This window comes from Eubalaena glacialis, chromosome X (assembly GCF_028564815.1).
Source record: "Eubalaena glacialis isolate mEubGla1 chromosome X, mEubGla1.1.hap2.+ XY, whole genome shotgun sequence".
NCBI classification, from domain to species: Eukaryota; Metazoa; Chordata; class Mammalia; order Artiodactyla; family Balaenidae; genus Eubalaena; species Eubalaena glacialis.
In genome coordinates, this window is record NC_083736.1 from 77,600,331 (window position 1) to 77,621,024 (window position 20,694).

Sequence of the window (20,694 nt, forward strand, 5' to 3'; positions counted from 1 at the left end):
AGGATATGGGGAGGGGGAAGGGTAAGCTGTGACAAAGTGAGAGAGTGGCATGGACATATATACACTACCAAACGTAAAATAGATAGCTAGTGGGAAGCAGCTGCATAGCACAGGGAGATCAGCTCAGTGCTTTGTGACCACCTAAAGGGGTGGGATGGGGGGGTGGGAGGGAGGGAGATGCAAGAGGGAAGAGATATGAGAACATATGTATATGTATAACTGATTCACTTTGTTATAAAGCAGAAACTAACACACCATTGTAAAGCAATTATACTCCAATAAAGATGTTAAAAAAATAAAGTGCTGCCAGTTGATGATAATACTTATCCCGATTTCAGGTGTGTTACAGTGTAAAAATATAAGCATTTGAAATATAATAAGATATGGTGGATAAAAAATAAACATCCTAAAGCCAAGTGTAAGTTATTTTTGAATTATCTGCTATTTTGGATCGTCAGCTCTGCTACTAGCCATTAGTATATTAGTTTGGATAATGGAAAGTTGACTGTATCTGTAAAATCTGTTTCAGAGTAAAAGATCTGCTGAAACGAGTTTGTTCACTTGTTGTATTGTACAACACTCAAAATCAAACTGCTGTTGGACTCAGGTGACATTTAAATGTCGGAGCCTGTATTGGGGCAATTTGTGATGAGTCATCTTTCACTCTTCCCCTGCCATGCCCATGAGTTCTTCTCTGTTAAACCTGAACAGATGCCTGCCCTCCTCGGAGGAAAGGTCTAAAGCCCCTCGACGAGTGTAGTAGTCAGTAGAAGCCTGGTTCCAAATGACGACCAGAAAGTGCATGCAGTTTCACTGGCTTCTGATGGCTATCTGTTTAAAAACAAATGGAGATTACTGTTACTTGAAAGTATAATCTTCATTAGCACATTTATTTTATTAAAGGTCTACTCTATGCAAGGCACTGTGTGTGTGTAAAATACTCCCCAAAAATAATACAATAGTTATCTCTTGGACTTCTCTAAATCTGTAAAAAGAAAAAAAGTCCCGTCAAGTTTTAAAATACTTTCTTTAAAAGTCCAAAACACATTTGCAAAGTCTACTCATTGGTTTTCTATAAATCTACTTCACTATTTTTATTCTTTATTCTATAGAAAAAGTTTACCTAAAATTCTCATGTGTATTTCCAAAATATAAAAGAATCTTTTTATACTGTTCTCATATTCATACGGTAGACCTATTTTATGGGTAAAATTGCCTTCTAATCTCCCTTTTGCTTACTTCTGCTTTGTAGCAAAAAGGTATATAATGTGGTTGTGGGTTATATAGAACACAACTCTTAATTAAACATAACTCAATTATGACCTGTATGAATATCTATTTTGAAGATCCAGTGTAATTAGAATAAAAAATTAAGTATATTTTGAGATTATGTTCAGATGTTAAGATAAATTATCTAAGTTATGCCATGTTAAATAATAACATTTGATGAAGAAAAGGATAGCATATAGAATAATAATACTAACTGTAATATATACCTGACTTAGCCTCTTCAGCATTTCAGCTCCAATACCTAGACCTTTTAAATAGATAATGCAAAATGAAAAAAACATAAGTTGAAAAACTCCATTTAACAAGTTATTTGCTTTACTTTAAACCCTGTATCTGGTTGTTATATATTCGTAATAGCTTGTGTCAAAATTCAACTCATGAATGTTTTTCATATCTTTTTCCTAATTGGCATGTGGTTCCAAAGGTAATGGAAAAGATTTTGGATTTATTTTAAAGATCAGTGAAGAGGAAATGTGTCCCTATCACTATCATCTTATCACAGAATATATTTCTTATTCATTTTAGACAAACCAACACAAAATGTAAAAGCACGTTTTTAAACATGAAAATATAGCTTTGATAACTTGGCTTATTCAAGCTTGATGGGAACTAATAAATCTTTTTCTAATCTGTGATTGAGTCTTCACCATATGCAAGGATAACTAGGATAGTGATCAGGCTCATGAAATAGAAATGAGTTACATAAACTAGCTTAAACACATTTATACTAACTCTCCTTAAATTAAAATATACCATTTTAATTTTTAAAGTATAAGTAATACTATAAGTGTTACTTGACCTCAGTAAGCTTGTATGACATAGAAGTCCTCTAGGTAAAGTAACTTGCCAATCCAGGGGTCGTATGTAAAGTAGTACATGGCAAACCCAACAGTCACTTTGCCTAGGAAGAGGAAAGAGGGTATAAAGAGGTTAATGCTTTGAATCTTGTAATGTTCTTTCCTCCAAAATAACTATTAAAGTAATAAAAGCTTGCTGGACAAAATTTCAAGCAATACAGAAATGTATAATGTAGAAGGTTTAAGTCCTTTATAATACAACCTTTAAGAGATAACCCATCTTTTAACAGTGTGGAGTATATTCTTCCTAAATTTTTTTTCTATGCATTTACAAACATAAGTACATACCATACATTTTCTCTAAAAAACAAGACTCAATTTATGTACTTATGCTCTTCTCCTCTGCTTAATAGTAGTTATATGCTATCAAACTGTACTTTGTTTTCAGGATAGAGAAAATATACTCTAGATTAAATTGAAAAAGGAAGGTTTATTTTACCTGATGGTTTTTGATGATTGTGTACTTCTGCAATCAAGCAGTAGAAAAGGGGATTGTCCCCAAAGCCACCCCTGAGTACATCTGAAATATCAATTCACATAAAATATGTTAGAAAATTTACAGTAGAGAAAAGGAAGATGGTGGAGTTGGCAGCTCCAGAATTCCTTTCTTCACCTATACAACAACTGTACTGGCATAAACTGCCTGAAGTGAATATTTTGGAACACTAGAGTTTATTTGAATACTTACAACTTCCAGAGGACAGCTTGGCTGGTAAACTGCAGTTAATTTTGGCAAAATTCAGCCATCAGCCCAGTGGTGGCTTCCAAGCACACACCCCCCACTCCATCATGTCCTACCTCATCTCATGGCAGACAACTGTAGGGACTGCTGAGACTCCTGAATTGCTGGAGTGGATTGCTACTCTCAATGCTGAGGTGAGGACTTGGAGCCTGGCTGCCATTTTTCTAACATCCACCAACTAAAGCAGCTTCCAGGAGATTTAAAGGAGCCACACCAGTTTTGTTAGACATTCAAAAACAACCACGTATACAGGAGAATCTAGAAAGCCACCATGCATGATCAGGGAAAGACACAGACTTAGAAAAGACCTTAAAATACCTTTAAACATTTAACTCAGATTGATCTCTGACAGAGGCACCCTATAACAATAAAAAAACAGCCAACCCTGGAGAAGCAAGAGAATTTGATTTCAAGAGTTAACACATTATAAGATTAAAATGTCCAGTTTTCAACAACAAAAAATCACAGTGCATACAAAGAAACTGGAAAGTATAGCCCATTCAAAGGAACCAAGTAAATTAACAGAAAACATACCTGAGGAACCCCAGATGTCAGACTTACTAAACAAAGACTTTAAAACAACTGTCTTAAAGGTGCTAAAAGAGCTAAAGGGTGACATGCACAAAGACAAGAAAAAGATGTATAAACAAAATAGGAATATCAATAAATAGAAATTATAAAAAAAAGAATCCCCATCAAAAAACTCTGAAGCTGAAAAGTATAATAAATGAGAAGTGCACTCTAGGGGTTCAAAATCAGAATTTCTAAGCAAGCAGAAGAAAGAATGAGTTAACTTGAAGATAGGACAATTGAAATTATCAAGTCTGAGGAAAAAAAGATGAAGAAAAGCAAAGAGCCTAAGGTATCTGTGGAACACCATCAAATGGACCAAGATACAAATTATGGGACTCTCAGAAGAAGAGAGAGAAAGGAAAAAAGAATATTTGAATAACAACTGAAAACTTCCCAGATTTGATGCAAGACATCAATCTACAAATCCAAGTTCAACAAACTCCAAGTGGTATAAACCCCAAAAAGTCAACACCAAGACACGTAATCAAACTGTTGAAAGACAAAGAGAAAATCTTGAAAGCAGCAAGGCAGAAGTAACTTGTCACATACAATGGATCTTCAGTAGGATTATCATCTGATTTCTCATCAGAAACCTTGGAAGCCAGAAGGCAGTGGATTTATATACTCAAAGTACTGGGGACAGGGAAGGAGGGGAGAAGTGCAGAAACTTGTCAACCAAGAATTCTATATCCACCAAAACTGTCCTTCAAAAATGAAGGAGAAATTAAGATATCCCCAGACTCACCACCCCCCAAACAAAGAACCTGAGGAAGTTTGTTATCTCTAGACCTGCCCTGCATAAAATGCTAAAAGGAATCCTTCAGGTTGAAATGGAAGGAAAATAGGTAGTAACTCAAAGCCATATGAAGAAATAAAGATAAAGGTTATGGTGCCTAGTTAAAGGTAAATACATGGGCAATTATAAAGAACTAGTGTTATTTTAAATTTGTTTGTAGTTCTTTTTATTTTCTACATGATTTAAAAGACAAGTGCATAAAATTAGTCATTAATGTGTGTTCTTGGGCACACAATGTATAAAGATGTAATCTGTGACATCAGTAACATAAAAGGGGAATTGACGTGTACAGGAGAAGAGTTTTTGTATGCTATTGAAATCAAGCTAGTATAAATTCAAATTTTATTGTTATAACTTTAAGATGTTAAATGTAATCCCCACGATAACAACAAAGAAAATGTCTATAGAATATACACATAAGGAAATGAGAAGGGAATCAAAACATTTTACTACAAAAATCAACTAAATACAAAAGAAGGTAGCAATGTTGGAAATGAAGGACAAAAAACTATATAGAAAACAAATAGGAAAATGTCAGAAGTCCCTCCTTATCAGTAATTACTTTAAATGTAAATGGATTAAATGCTCTAATCAAAAGAGAGATTAGCAGAATGAACTTTTAAAAATGATCCAACTATATGCTGTCTGTAAGAGACTTACTTTAGATTAAAAAAAAAAACGCACAAGAAGGTTGATAGTGAAATGATGGAAAAAGACATTTCATGAAAATAGTAATCAAAAGAAAGCTGGGATGGCTGTACTAATATAAGACAAAATAGACTTTAAGTAAAAAACTCTTACTGCAGAGAAGGATATTATATAGTGATAGAAGGTTCAATTTACCAAGAAGATATAACATTTATAAACATTTATGCACCAAACATCAGAGCTCCAAAATATATGAAGCAAATATTGACAGAATTGAAGATAGAAAGAGACAGCTCTAAAATAATACTAGGAAACTTCATTACATCAATTTCAATAATGTACTGAACAAACAGACAAATGATAAATATGTTAATAGATTATTTGAACAAAACTATAGATCAATTGGACCTAACAGAAATATACAGTGCATCCCACCCAACAACATAATACACATTTTTTCTTGAACTTTCTCTAGGATAGACCATATGTTAGGCCAAAAAGCAAGTCTTAATACATTTTGAAAGATTGAAACCATACAAAGTACCTTTTCCAATCACAATGGATTGAAACTAGAAACTGATAGAAAGAAACTAGGAAATTCACAAATATGTGGAAATTAAACAATGCACTCAAACAACTTTGGCTCAAAGTAGAAATAACAAGAGAAATTATAAAACAGAGATAAATGAGAATGAAAGCAATATATAAAACTTATGGGAGCAGTGAAAGAAGTGCTCAGAAGGGAACTTATAGTTGTAAATTCCAACATTAAAAAAGGAAGGGGGGGGAGGGAGGGGCAAGATGGCAGAAGAGTAAGACGCGGAGATCACCTTCCTCCCCACAGATACATGAGAAATACATCTACACGTGGAACTGCTCCTACAGAACACCCACTGAACGCTGGCAGAAGACGTCAGACCTCCCAAAAGGCAAGAAAATCCCCACGTACTTGGGTAGGGCAAAAGAAAAAAGAAATAACAGAGACAAAAGAATAGGGACGGGACCTGCACCAGTGGGAGGGAGCTGTGAAGGAGGAAAGGTTTCCACACACTAGGAAGCCCCTTCGTGGGCAGAGACTGCGGGTAGCAGAGGGGGAAAGCTTCGGAGCCACGGAGGAGAGCGCAGCCACAGTGGTGCGGAGGGCAAAGCGGAGATTCCCGCACAGAGGAGCGGTGCCGACCAGCACTCACCAGCCCGAGAGGCTTGTCTGCTCAGCCGCCGGGGCGGGCGGGGCCTGGGAGCTGGGGCTCGGGCTTCGGTGCTAGCCGGGAGGGAGTCCGGGAAAAAGACTGCAGCTGCCAAAGAGGCAAGAGAATTTTTCTTGCCTCTTTGTTTCGTGGCGCGCAAGGAGAGGGGATTCAGAGCGCCGCCTAAACGAGCTCCAGAGACGGGCGCGAGCCGCGGCTATCAGCGCGGATCCCACAGCAACAGGGACGCAGAGGGAAAAACGGAGAGATTCCCGCACAGAGGCTCGGCGCCGAGCAGCACTCACCAGCCCGAGAGGCTTGTCTGCTCACCCGCCGGGGCGGGCGGGGGCTGGGAGCTGAGGCGCGGGCTTCGGTCGGATCCCAGGGAGAGGACTGGGGTTGGCTGCGTGAACACAGCCTGAAGGGTCTAGCGCACCACAACTAGCCGGGAGGGTGCACGAGAAAAAGTCTGCAGCTGCCGAAGAGGCAGGAGACTTTTTCTTGCCTCTTTGTTTCGCGGCGTGCAAGGAGAGGGGATTCAGAGAGCCACTTAAACGAACTCCAGAGACGGGCGCGAGCCGCGGCTATCAGCGCGGACCCCAGAGACGGGCATGAGACGCTAAGGCTGCTGCTGCCGCCACCAAACAGCCTGTGGGCGAGCACAGGTCATTCTCCACACTGCCCCTCCCGGGAGCCTGTGCAGCCCGCCACGGCCAGGCTCCCGTAATCCGGGGACAACTTCCCCGGGAGAGCGCACGGCGCGCCTCAGGCTGCTGCAACGTCACGCCGGCTTCTGCCGCCGCAGGCTCGCCCCGCCTCCTCCGTACCGCTCCCTCCCCCCGGCCTGACTGAGCCAGAGCCCCCGAATCAGCTGCTCCTTTAACCCCGTTCTGTCTGGGCGGGGAACAGACGCCCTCAGGGGACCTACATGCAGAGGCGGGTCCAAATCCAAAGCTGAACCCCGGGAGCTGTACGAACAAAGAAGAGAAAGGGAAATCTCTCCCAGCAGCCTCAGAAGCAGCGGATTAAAGCTCCACAAACAACTAGATGTGCCTGCATCTGTTGAATACCTGAATAGACAACGAATCATCCCAAATTTAGGAGATGGACTTTGGGAGCAGGATATATTAACTTTTCCCCTTTTCCTTTTTTTTGTGAGTGTAGACGTGTATGCTTCTGGGTGAGATTTTGTCTGTATAGCTTTGCTCTCACCGTTAGTCCTAGGGTTAGGTCCGTCCTTTTTTTTTGTTTTTTTTTTTTTTGTTTTTTTTTGGCTTAAAAATTTTTTTTTCCCTAATAAATGTTTTCTTAATAATTTTTTCCTTATTTTCTATTTTTTAAAAAAATTTTTAATAAGTTTTTTCATATTTTTTATTTTAAAAAATTAAAAAATTTTTTTTCTTAATAAATTTTTTCTAAATAATTTTTTTCTTATTTTTAGTATAAAAAATTAATAAATCTATTTTTAAAAATTAAAAAAAAATTTTTTTTTCTTAATAAATTTACTCTTAATAATTTTTTTTCTTATTTTTTATTATAATTGCTTTATTTTATTTTATTTTATCCTCTTTTTTTCTTTCTTTCCATTTTTTCTCCCTTTTATTCTGAGCCGTGGGGATGAAAGGCTCTTGGTGCCCCAGCCAGGCATCAGGGCTGTGCCTCTGAGGTGGGAGAGCCAACCTCAGGACACTGGTCCACAAGAGACCTCCCAGCTCCACGTAATACCAAACGGCGAAAATCTCTCACAGATCTCCATCTCAACATCAAGACCCAGCTTCACTCAACGACCAGCAAGCTACAGTGCTGGACACCCTATGCCAAACAACTAGCAAGAGAGGAACACAGCCCCATCCATTAACAGAGAGGCTGCCTAAAATCATAATAAGGCCACAGACACCCCAAAACACACCACCAGACGTGGACGAACCCACCAGAAAGACAACATCCAGCCTCATCCACCAGAACACAGGCACTAGTTCCCTCCACCAGGAAACCTACACAACCCACTGAACCAACCTTAGCCACTGGGGACAGATACCAAAAACAACGGGAACTACGAACCTGCAGCCTGTGAAAAGGAGACCCCAAACACAGTAAGATAAGCAAAATGAGAGGACAGAAAAACACACAGCAGATGAAGGAGCAGGGTCAAAACACACCAGACCTAACAAATGAAGAGGAAATAGGTAGTCTACCTGAAAAAGAATTCAGAATAATGATAGTAAGGATGATCCAAAGTCTTGGAAATAGAATAGACAAAATGCAAGAAACATTTAACAAGGACGTAGAAGAACTAAAGAGGAACCAAGAAACGATGACAAGCACAATAAATGAAATTAAAAATACTCTAGATGGGATCAATAGCAGAATAACTGAGGCAGAAGAACGGATAAGTGACCTGGAAGATAAAATGGTGGAAATAACTACTGCAGACCAGAATAAAGAAAAAAGAATGAAAAGAACTGAGGACAGTCTCAGAGACCTCTGGGACAACATTAAACGCACCAACATTCAAATTATAGGGGTCCCAGAAGAAGAAGAGAAAAAGAAAGGGACTGAGAAAATATTTGAAGAGATTATAGTTGAAAACTTCCCTAATATGGGAAAGGAAATAGTTAATCAAGTCCTGGAAGCACAGAGAGTCCCATACAGGATAAATCCAAGGAGAAACACACCAAGACACATATTAATCAAACTATCAAAAATTAAATATAAAGAAAACATATTAAAAGCAGCAAGGGAAAAACAACAGATAACACACAAGGGCATCCCCATAAGGTTAACAGCTGATCTTTCAGCAGAAACGCTGCAAGCCAGAAGGGAGTGGCAGGATATACTTAAAGTGATGAAGGAGAAACACCTACAACCAACATTACTCTACCCAGCAAGGATCTCATTCAGATTTGATGGAGAAATTAAAACCTTTACAGACAAGCAAAAGCTGAGAGAGTTCAGCACCACCAAACCAGCTTTACAACAAATGCTAAAGGAACTTCTCTAGGCAAGAAACACAAGAGAAGGAAAACACCTACAATAACAAACCCAAAACATTTAAGAAAATGGGAATAGGAACATACATATCGATAATTACCTTAAATGTAAATGGATTAAATGCTCCCACCAAAAGACACAGACTGGCTGAATGGATACAAAAACAAGACCCATATATATGCTGTCTACAAGAGACCCACTTCAGACCTAGAGACACATACAGACTGAAAGTGAGGGGATGGAAAAAGATATTCCATGCAAATGGAAATCAAAAGAAAGCTGGAGTAGCAATTCTCATATCAGACAAAATAGACTTTAAAATAAAGACAATTACAAGAGACAAAGACGGACACTATATAATGATCAAGGGATCGATCCAAGAGGAAGGTATAACAATTGTAAATATTTATGCACCCAACATAGGAGCACCTCAATACATAAGGCAAATACTAACAGCCATAAAAGGGGAAATCGACAGTAACACAATCATAGTAGGGGACTTTAACACCCCACTTTCACCAATGGACAGATCATCCAAAATGAAAATAAATAAGGAAACACAAGCTTTAAATGATACATTAAACAAGATGGACTTAATTGATATTCATAGGACATTCCACCCAAAAACAACAGAATACACATTTTTCTCAAGTGCTCATGGAACATTCTCCAGGATAGATCATATCTTGGGTCACAAATCAAGCCTTGGTAAATTTAAGAAAATTGAAATCGTATCAAGTATCTTTTCCGACCACAATGCTATGAGACTAGATATCAATTACAGGAAAAGATCTGTAAAAAATACAAACACATGGAGGCTACACAATACACTACTTAATAACGAAGTGATCACTGAAGAAATCAAAGGGGAAATCAAAAAATACCTAGAAACAAATGACAATGGAGACACGACGATCCAAAACCTATGGGATGCAGCAAAAGCAGTTCTAAGAGGGAAGTTTATAGCAATACAAGCCTACCTCAAGAAACAAGAAACATCTCGAATAAACAACCTAACCTTGCACCTAAAGCAATTAGAGAAAGAAGAACAAAAAAACCCCAAAGCTAGCAGAAGGAAAGAAATCATAAAGATCAGATCAGAAATAAATGAAAAAGAAATGAAGGAAACCATAGCAAAAATCAATGAAACTAAAAGCTGGTTCTTTGAGAAGATAAACAAAATTGATAAACCATTAGCCAGACTCATCAAGAGAAAAAAGGAGAAGACTCAAATTAATAGAATTAGAAATGAAAAAGGAGAAGTAACCACTGACACTGCAGAAATACAAACGATCATAAGAGATTACTACAAGCAACTCTATGCTAATAAAATGGACAACCTGGAAGAAATGGACAGATTCTTAGAAATGCACAACCTGCCGAGACTGAACCAGGAAGAAATAGAAAATATGAACAGACCAATCACAAGCACTGAAATTGAAACTGTGATTAAAAATCTTCCAACACACAAAAGCCCAGGACCAGATGGCTTCACAGGCGAATTCTATCAAACATTTAGAGAAGAGCTAACACCTATCCTTCTCAAACTCTTCCAAAATATTGCAGAGGGAGGAACACTCCCCAACTCATTCTACGAGGCCACCATCACCCTGATACCAAAACCAGGCAAAGATGTCACAAAGAAAGAAAACTACAGGCCAATATCACTGATGAACATAGATGCAAAAATCCTCAACAAAATACTAGCAAACAGAATCCAACAGCACATTAAAAGGATCATACACCATGATCAAGTGGGGTTTATTCCAGGAATGCAAGGATTCTTCAATATACGCAAATCAATCAACGTGATACATCATATTAACAAATTGAAGGAGAAAAACCATATGATCATCTCAATAGATGCAGAGAAAGCTTTCGACAAAATTCAACACCCATTTATGATAAAAGTCCTGCAGAAAGTAGGCATAGAGGGAACTTTCCTCAACATAATAAAGGCCGTATATGACAAACCCACAGCCAACATTGTCCTCAATGGTGAAAAACTGAAACCATTTCCACTAAGATCAGGAACAAGACAAGGTTGCCCACTCTCACCACTATTATTCAACATAGTTTTGGAAGTGTTAGCCACAGCAATCAGAGACGAAAAAGAAATAAAAGGAATCCAAATCGGAAAAGAAGAAGTAAAGCTGTCACTGTTTGCAGATGACATGATACTATACATAGAGAATCCAAAAGATGCTACCAGAAAACTACTAGAGCTAATCAATGAATTTGGTAAAGTAGCAGGATACAAAATTAATGCACAGAAATCTCTTGCATTCCTGTATACTAATGATGAAAAATCTGAAAGTGAAATTAAGAAAACACTCCCGTTTACCATTGCAACAAAAAGAATAAAATACCTAGGAATAAACCTACCTAAGGAGACAAAAGACCTGTATGCAGAAAATTATAGGACACTGATGAAAGAAATTAAAGATGATACAAACAGATGGAGAGATATACCATGTTCTTGGATTGGAAGAATAAACATTGTGAAAATGACTCTGCTACCCAAAGCAATCTACAGATTCAATGCAATCCCTATCAAACTACCACTGGCATTTTTCACAGAACTAGAACAAAAAATTTCACAATTTGTATGGAAACACAAAAGACCCCGAATAGCCAAAGCAATCTTGAGAACGAAAAATGGAGCTGGAGGAATCAGGCTCCCTGACTTCAGACTATATTACAAAGCTACAGTAATCAAGACAGTTTGGTACTGGCACAAAAACAGAAATATAGATCAATGGAACAGGATAGAAAGCCCAGAGATAAGCCCACGCACATATGGTCACCTTATCTTTGATAAAGGAGGCAAGCATATACAGTGGAGAAAAGACAGCCTCTTCAATAAGTGGTGCTGGGAAAATTGGACAGGTACATGTAAAAGTATGAAATTAGAACACTCCCTAACACCATACACAAAAATAAACTCAAAATGGATTAAAGATCTAAATGTAAGGCCAGACACTATCAAACTCTTAGAGGAAAACATAGGCAGAACACTGTATGACATAAGTCACAGCAAGATCCTTTTTGACCCAGGTCCTAGAGAAATGGAAATAAAAACACAAATAAACAAATGGGACCTAATGAAACTTAAAAGCTTTTGCACAGCAAAGGAAACCATAAACAAGACCAAAAGACAACCCTCAGAATGGGAGAAAATATTTGCAAATGAAGCAACGGACAAAGGATTAATCTCCAAGATTTACAAGCAGCTCATGCAGCTCAATAACAAAAAAACAAACAACCCAATCCAAAAATGGGCAGAAGACCTAAATAGACATTTCTCCAAAGAAGAGATACAGATTGCCAACAGACACATGAAAGAATGCTCAACATCATTAATCATTAGAGAAATGCAAATCAAAACTACAATGAGGTATCATCTCACACCTGTCAGAATGGCCATCATCAAAAAATCTAGAAACAATAAATGCTGGAGAGGGTGTGGAGAAAAGGGAACACTCTTGCACTGTTGGTGGGAATGTAAATTGATACAGCCACTATGGAGAACAGTATGGAGGTTCCTTAAAAAACTAAAAATAGAACTACCATATGACCCAGCAATCCCACTACTGGGCATATACCCTGAGAAAACCATAATTCAGAAAGAGTCATGTACCAAAATATTCATTGCAGCTCTGTTTACAATAGCCAGGACATGGAAGCAACCTAGGTGTCCATCATCGGATGAATGGATAAAGAAGATGTGGCACATATATACAATGGAATATTACTCAGCCATAAAAAGAAATGAAATGGAGGTGTTTGTAATGAGGTGGATGGAGTTAGAGTCTGTCATACAGAGTGAAGTAAGTCAGAAAGAGAAAAACAAATACAGTATGCTAACACATATATATGGAATCTAAGGGAAAAAAAAAAAAAGAGGTCATGAAGAACCTAGTGGCAAGATGGGAATAAAGACACAGACCTACTAGAGAATGGACTTGAGGATATGGGGAGGGGGAGGGGTGAGATGTGACAGGGTGAGAGAGTGTCATGGACATATATACACTACCAAATGTAAAATAGATAACTAGTGGGAAGCAGCCGCATAGCACAGGGAGATCAGCTCGGTGCTTTGTGACCACCTAGAGGGGTGGGATAGGGAGGGTGGGAGGGAGGGAGATGCAAGAGGGAAGAGATATGGCAACATATGTATATGTGTAACTGATTCACTTTGTTGTAAAGCAGAAGCTAGCACACCATTGTAAAGCAATTATACTTCAATAAAGATGTTTAAAAAAAAAAAAAAAAAGAATACATCTACAAATGGAACAGTTCTCATAGAGCACCTGCTGAACATTAGCGGAAGACTTTGGACACCTAAAAGGACAAGAAAATCCCCTCACAACTGGGTAGGATGAAAGGAAGAAGAAAAAAAGGAAAAAGGAATCAAAACAGGGACCGGCAACCCTGGTGGGAAGCTGAAAGTGAGGGGAGGTCCCCACGCTCAGATAAACTCCCTCACGGTGGGGAAAGCAGCTGGGACAGAAAGGGACATTCAGGGGATCAAAGGAGAATGCAGTGGATGGTCTGTGGAAGGCAGGACAAAGTAAGAACTGCACGCATGACCTACACAGCAGCTCTGCACATTCCAGCCTGAGTCGTAAGTCACCTGTTGCCAAGGGGGGCTGTGTGTTGGAAAGTGAGGTTTGGAGCGTGGACCCAGGGAGGGGACAGCTGTTGGCTGTGAAAAGACAGCCTGAAGGGACAGAGTAAGGAGCTCCACAGCCAGGAAAGTCTACAGAAAAAGCCCGGGACACCATAGAAGCAAGGCATCATTGCTGAGTGGCGTGCAAGGGGTGGAGCCACAATTACAACCCTTTTCCCACCTGCTGGCTTCTTCAGCCTCCACAGCCACTGGGAGGGTCACCCATCTGAGCAACCTTGCCCGCCCCTCAAGCCAAGGCCTCCTCCACCCGTGTAGGCTCTGGGGACCTGAGCGCTGCCCATCCCAAAGCCTCCTTGGGAATCAGCCCTGGGCACCCCTGCCTGAAATGGGAATCCACCAAAGCTGATGGGGGCTGAGTGCTAAAGCATGGGGTTAAGAAAGCAGATCCAGGGACAGGACCAATGTTGGCTGTGCATATATAACAAAGGGGATGGGAGTGAGGGGCTCCACAGGTGGAATGCCCCTAGAGGAAACATGGTCTACCTAGGAAACAAGGCTCCATTGTTGAGTGGCATGCAAGGGGGCAGGGCTGCCACTGCCTCCACATGCCAGTCCCTGCCTCAGCAGGCACTGGGAGAGATTCCCACAAGAGCGAGCACACCCCAGTCTGTTGCAACAGTCTATGCAGCCGCAGGCAATTCATGCACACCCCAGTTGTGGCCGCCGTGCCCCTCCCCGGCCTAAGTGAGTAAGTGTGCCCCAATCAGCCGCTGCTTTCACTCCCTCTCACCAGGGAAAGAAACAGGTACCTGAGGGTGGTGCACACGCAGAGGTGGGGCCAAAACCAAAGCTGAGCACCAGGAGTGGTGTGACTAAGGAAGAGGAATGGAAATCTCTCCATGCAGCTGCACAAGCTGAGGATTAAATCCCCAAGATCAGCTTGGTAAACCCTGCATCTGTGGAGTATGTGGATGGACAAAAAGTGCTCTCACAACTGAGTCTGTTCTAGCTTTAGCAGCAGTGGACTTTGGGGGAAAGTACACACAGGAGTTGGGCCAGCCCAGAGTCTGAGCTGCCCCCACAGTGCCCACAGCGTGTCCAGAGACCTAAATAGAGGTATTGGAGGGCCTCCTGGGGAGGCAGGGGTTGGCTCTGGCTCACTGTGGGAGTAAGAACACTGACAGCAGAGAGCCTAGGAAAATATTATTATTACTATTTCATTTTGTTCAGTTGTGGTTGTTTTTATTATTTATTATTATTTATTCTATAAAAAATTTTAATATATTTTTTATTTTTCTATTTTTATTTTACTTTTTTGTGGTTTTGTGTTTATTTTTGGTTTTGTTCTTTGTTTTTTATATTTTTTGATCATTTTTATGTATTTGCTTTGTGTTTGCTTTTTTTTTAGTTTGCTTTCTGTTTTTGTTTTCTTTTTCATTTTTTGTTCTTGTTCATTTAGTCCTTATTGACTATTCTTATTTTTTAATTCTTTTGTATGTTTGTTCTCTTGTTTTTTTTTTAATTTTCTTTTAATTTTTCTGTGTGTGTGTAGTGTTGTTATTGCTGCTGTTTGTTTGCTGTTGTTTTTGCTATTTGTCTTGGGTTTTGTTTGTCTGTTGGTTTTCTTTTCTTTTCTTTCCTTTTTCTCTGGCCACACTGTGCAGCTTGCAGGCTCTTGGTTCCTTGGCCAGTGGCTGGGTCTGAGCCTCCAGAGTGGAGCACCAAGTCCAGGACACTGGACTGCCAGAGAATTTCTGGCCCCAGGGAATATTATTCAGCATGCATTCTCCTGGAGGAGTCCATATCAACATCAAGACCCAACCCCACACAACTGCCTGCAGGCTCCAGCACAAGACACCTCATGCCAAACAACCAGCAAGACAGGAACACAGCCCCAGCCATCAGCAGACAGGCTGCCTAAAGTCGTACTAAGCTCACAGACACTCCAAAACACACCACCTGACACGGCCCTGCCCTTCAGAGGGAAAAGACTCAGCTCCACCCACCAGAGTGCAGGTACCAGTCCCTCACACCAGGAAGCCTACACAAGCCCCTGGAGCAACCTCACTCACCAGGGGGCAGACAACAGAAGCAAGAGGAACTATGACCCTACAGCCTGAAGGAGACCATAAATACAATAGGTTAGACAAAATGAAACAACAGAGAAATATGTTGCAGACAAAGGAGGAAGGTAAATCCCACAAGGCCAAATAAACAAAGAGGAAATGGGCAAACTACCTGAAAAAGAATTCAGAGTAATGACAGTAAAGATGTTCCAAGTCTCAGAAAGAGAATGGAGGCATGGATCGAGAAGACACAAGAAATGTTTAACAAGGACCTAGAGGAACTAAAGAACAAAAAAATGAGTGATGAACAACAAAATAACTGAAATGAAAAATACACTAGAAGGAATCAACAGCAGAATAACTGAGGCAGAAGAACCAATAAGTAAGCTGGAAGATAGAATGGTGGAAATAACTGCTGAGGAGCAGAATAAAGAAAAAAGAATGAAAGGTAATGAGGACAGTCTAAGAGACCTCTGGGACAACATTAAACAACCAACATTCGCATTATAGGGGTACCAGAGGGAGAAGAGAAAGAACCTGAGAAAGTACTTGAAGAGATAATAGCTGAAAACTTCCCTAACATGGGAAAGGAAACAGTCACCCAAATCCAGTAAGGGCAGAGAGTCCCAGGCAGGATAAACCTAAGGAGGAACACACAGAGACACATAGTAATCAAATTGACAAAAATTAAAGATAAAGAAAAAATATTGAAAGCAACAAGGGAATAGCAACAAATAATGTACAAAAGAACTCTAATATGGTTATCAGGTGATTTCTCAGAAGAAACTCTGCAGACCAGAAGGGAGTGACATGATATATTCAAATTGACAAAAGGGAAAAACCTAAAACCAAGAATACTCTACCCAGCAACGCTCTCGTTCAGATTTGAAGGAGAAATCAAAAGCTTTACAGACAAGCAAAAGCTAAGACAATTGAGCACCACCAACCCAGCTTTACAACAAATGCTAAAGGAACTTCTCTAGGCAGGAAACACAAGAGAAGGAAAAGACCTACAAGAAAAAACCCACGACAATTAAGAAAATGGTAATAAGAACATACATATCGATAATTACCTTAAATGTAAATGGATTAAAGGCTCCAACCAAAAGACACAGACTAGCTGAATGGATCCAAAAACAATACTCATATATATGCTGTCTCCAAGAGACCCACTTCAGACCTAGGGACACACACAGACTGAAAGTGAGGGGATGGAAAAAGACATTCCAAGCAAATGGGAATCAAAAGAAAGCTGGAGTAGCAATACTCATATCAGACAAAGTAGACTTTAAAATAAAGACTATTACAAGAGACAAGGAAGGACACTACATAATGATCAAGGGATCAACCCAAGAGGAAGATAATTGTAAATATTTATGCAACCAACATAGGAGCACCTCAATACATAAAGCAAATTCTAGTAGCCATAAAACGGGAAATCGACAGTAACACAATAATAGTGGGAGACATTAACACCCCACTTACACCGATTAACAGATCACCAGGACAGAAAATAAAAAAGGAAACACTAGCTTTAAATGACACAATAGACCAAATAGATTTAATTGATATTTATAAGACATTCCACCCAAAAGTGGCAGAATACACTTTCTTCTCAAGTGCTCATGGAACATTCTCCAGGATAGATCACATCTTGGGTCAGCAATCAAACCTCTGTAAATTTAAGAAAATTGAAATCGTTTCAAGCATCTTTTCTGACCACAATGTTATGAGATTAGAAGTCAATTACAGGAAAAACAAAAACTGTAAAAAATACAAATACATGGAGGCTAAACAATATGCTACTAAATAACCAAGAGATCACTGAAAAAATCAAAGAGGAAATGAAAACATACCCAGAAAAAAAATGACAAAAACACACGATGGCCCAAAACCTATGGGATGCAACAAAAGCAGTTCTAAGCGGGAAGTTTATTGCAATACAATCCTACCTCAAAAAACAAGAAAAATCTCAAATAAACAACTCAATATTACACCTAAAGCAACTAGAGAAAGAAGAACAAAAGAAAAACCCCAAAGTTAGTAGAAGGAAAGAAATTGTAAAGATCACAGTAGAAATAAATGAAATAGAAATGAAGACAACAATAGCAAAGATCAATAAAACTAAAAGCTGGTTCTTTGAGAAGATAAACAAAATTGATAAACCTTTAGCCAGACTCATCAAGAAAAAAAGGGAGAGGACTCAAATCAATAAAATTAGAAATGAAAAAGAAGAATTTACAACGGACACCACAGAAATACGAAGGATCATAAGAGACTACTACAAGAAACCATATGCCAATAAAATGGACAACCTGGAAGAAATGGACAAATTCTTAGAAAAGTACAACCTTCCAAGACTGAACCAGGAAGGAACAGAAAATATGATGAACAGACTATTCACAAGTACTGAAATTGAAATTGTGATTAAATATCTTCCAGCAAACAAAAGTCCAGGACCAGATGGCTTCACAGCCGAATTCTATCAAACATTGAGAGAAGAGCTAACACTTATCCTTCTCAAACTCTTCCAAAATTTAACAGAGGGAGGAACACTCCCAAACTCATTCTACGAGGCCACCATCACCCTGATACCAAAACCAGACAAAGATGTCACACACAAAAAAAATTAGAGGCCAATATCACTGATGAACATAGACACAAAAATCCTCGACAAAATACTAGCAAACAGAATCCAACAACACATTAATGGGATCGTACACCTTGAACAAGTGGGGTTTATCCCAGGGATGCAAGGATTCTTCAATATATGCAAATCGATCAATGTGGTATACCATATTAAAAAATTGAAGAATAAAAACCATATGATCATCTCAATAGATGCAGAAAAAGCTCTTGACAAAATTCAACACCCATTTATGATAAAAAAAATAACTCTCCAGAAAGTGGGCATAGATGGAACCTACCTCAACATAATAAAGCCCATATATGGCAAACCCACAGCAAACATCATTCTCAATGGTGAAAAACTGAAAGCATTTCCTCTAAGATCAGGAACAAGACAAGGATATCCACTCTCACCACTGTTATTCAACACAGTTTTGGAAGTGTTAGCCACAGCAATCAGAGAAGAAAAAGAAATAAAATGCATCCAAATTGGAAAAGAAGAACTAAAACTGTCACTGTTTGCAGATGACATGATACTATACGTAGAAAATTCTAAAGATGCTACCAGAAAACTACTAGAGCTAATCAATGAATGCAGTAAAGTCACAGGATGCAAAATTAATATACAGAAAACTCTTGCATTCCTATACACTAACAATGAAAGATTAGAAAGAGAAATTAAGGAAACATTCCCATTTACCATTGCAACAAAAAGAATAAAATACCTAGGGCTACCTAAGGAGGCAAAAGACCTGTACTCAGAAAATTATGATACTGATGAAAGAAATCAAAGATGACACAAACAGATGGAGAGATATACCATGTTCTTGATTGGAAGAATCAATTCTGTGAAAATGATTATACTACCCAAAGCAATCTACAGATTCAATGCAATCCCTATAAAATTACCAATGGCATTTTTCACAGAACTAGAACAAAAAATTTTACAATTTGTATGGAAACACAAAAGACCCCGAATAGCCAAAGCAATCTTGAGAAAGAAAAATGGAGCTGGAGGAATCAGGCTCCCTGACTTCAGACTATACTACAAAGCTACAGGAATCAAGATAGTATGGTACTGGCACAAAAACAGAAATATAGATCAATGGAACAGGACAGAAAGCCCAGAGATAAACCCACATACCTATGCTCACCTAATCTATGACAAAGAAGGCAAAAATATACAATGGAGAAAAGACAGCCTCTTCAATAAGTGGTGCTGAGAAAATTGGACAGCTACATGTAAAATAATGAAATTAGAACACTCCCTAACACCATACACAAAAATAAACTCAAAATGGATTAAAGGCCAGACACTATAAAACTCTTTGAGGAAAACATAGGCAATCTCGAGCCTCCGCAGGTCTTACTCAGAATGAATTCATGCTTGGTTGCCTCATGCTTGATTGTCTCCTACCTGTTTGGCTCATGCATGTTTGGCTTGTGCCTGATTGGCTTGGGCCTGGTTGACTTGTGCTGGATTGGCTCGGGCATGGTTGCCTCATGCCTGGCTGACTCATGATTGATTGGCTCAGGCCTGGTTGCCTCATGCCTTGTTGATTCGTGCTGGATTGGCTTGGGCATGGTTGCCTCATACCTGGTTCACTCATGCTGGATTGGCTTGGGTCTGGTTGCAGTTGACTCATGCCTGATTGACTCAGGCCTGGCTGACTTGTGCTTGATTGGGTCGTGCTTGATTGGCTCACGACTGTTTGCCTCATGCCTAGTTGACTCAGGCCTGCATGCATGTGCCAGGTTGCCTCATGCTTATTTGGCACAGGCCTAGTTGCCTCGTGCCTGGTTGACCCAGTTGGTTAGTGTCAGGTTGGCTTGTACTTGGTTGGTTCATGTCCAATTGGTTCATACCAAGTAAGATCGTGCCTGGCTGGTTCATGTCTGGTAAGCTTGATTGATTCATACCCAGTTGATTCGTGTCTGGTTGTCTGAGGGCTATTTGGCTTAGAACTAGTTGGTGGATGATGGGTTGGCAGACGACTGGTTGGCCAATGACTAAGTGCCTTCATGTAACAGGAGCCCTTAACTACAGTGCTGTGGTGGGAGGCTGTAGAATGTTTCTATTTTATCTCAACTTGATTCGTTCTTCGAGATACCCTTCTATCAAGATGAGAATGGGAAAAATAAAGGAGTGCTACCTAAAGAAGATTATTGATGCCTCCGATTTGCTGGAGTTGACCTCACCAGCTATCACAGCTGTAGGCTTGGCTGGGTTTCAGGTTGTCATCTGGCCTTTCCCTGCCAACAGGCTGGTAGTGAGGGGAAGAA

General features: G+C 39.5%; 1 protein-coding gene across 1 annotated transcript; it reads right to left on the reverse strand.

The window, feature by feature from the left end:
• Positions 1–660: 660 nt before the first annotated feature.
• Positions 661–20,132, reverse strand: SATL1 (spermidine/spermine N1-acetyl transferase like 1). The gene is given in 5 exon segments (XM_061178170.1): positions 661–774; positions 1,497–1,537; positions 2,090–2,191; positions 2,587–2,667; positions 19,829–20,132. Coding segments are annotated over 5 exon segments (642 nt in total).
• Between the last annotated feature and the right edge of the window lie 562 nt (positions 20,133–20,694).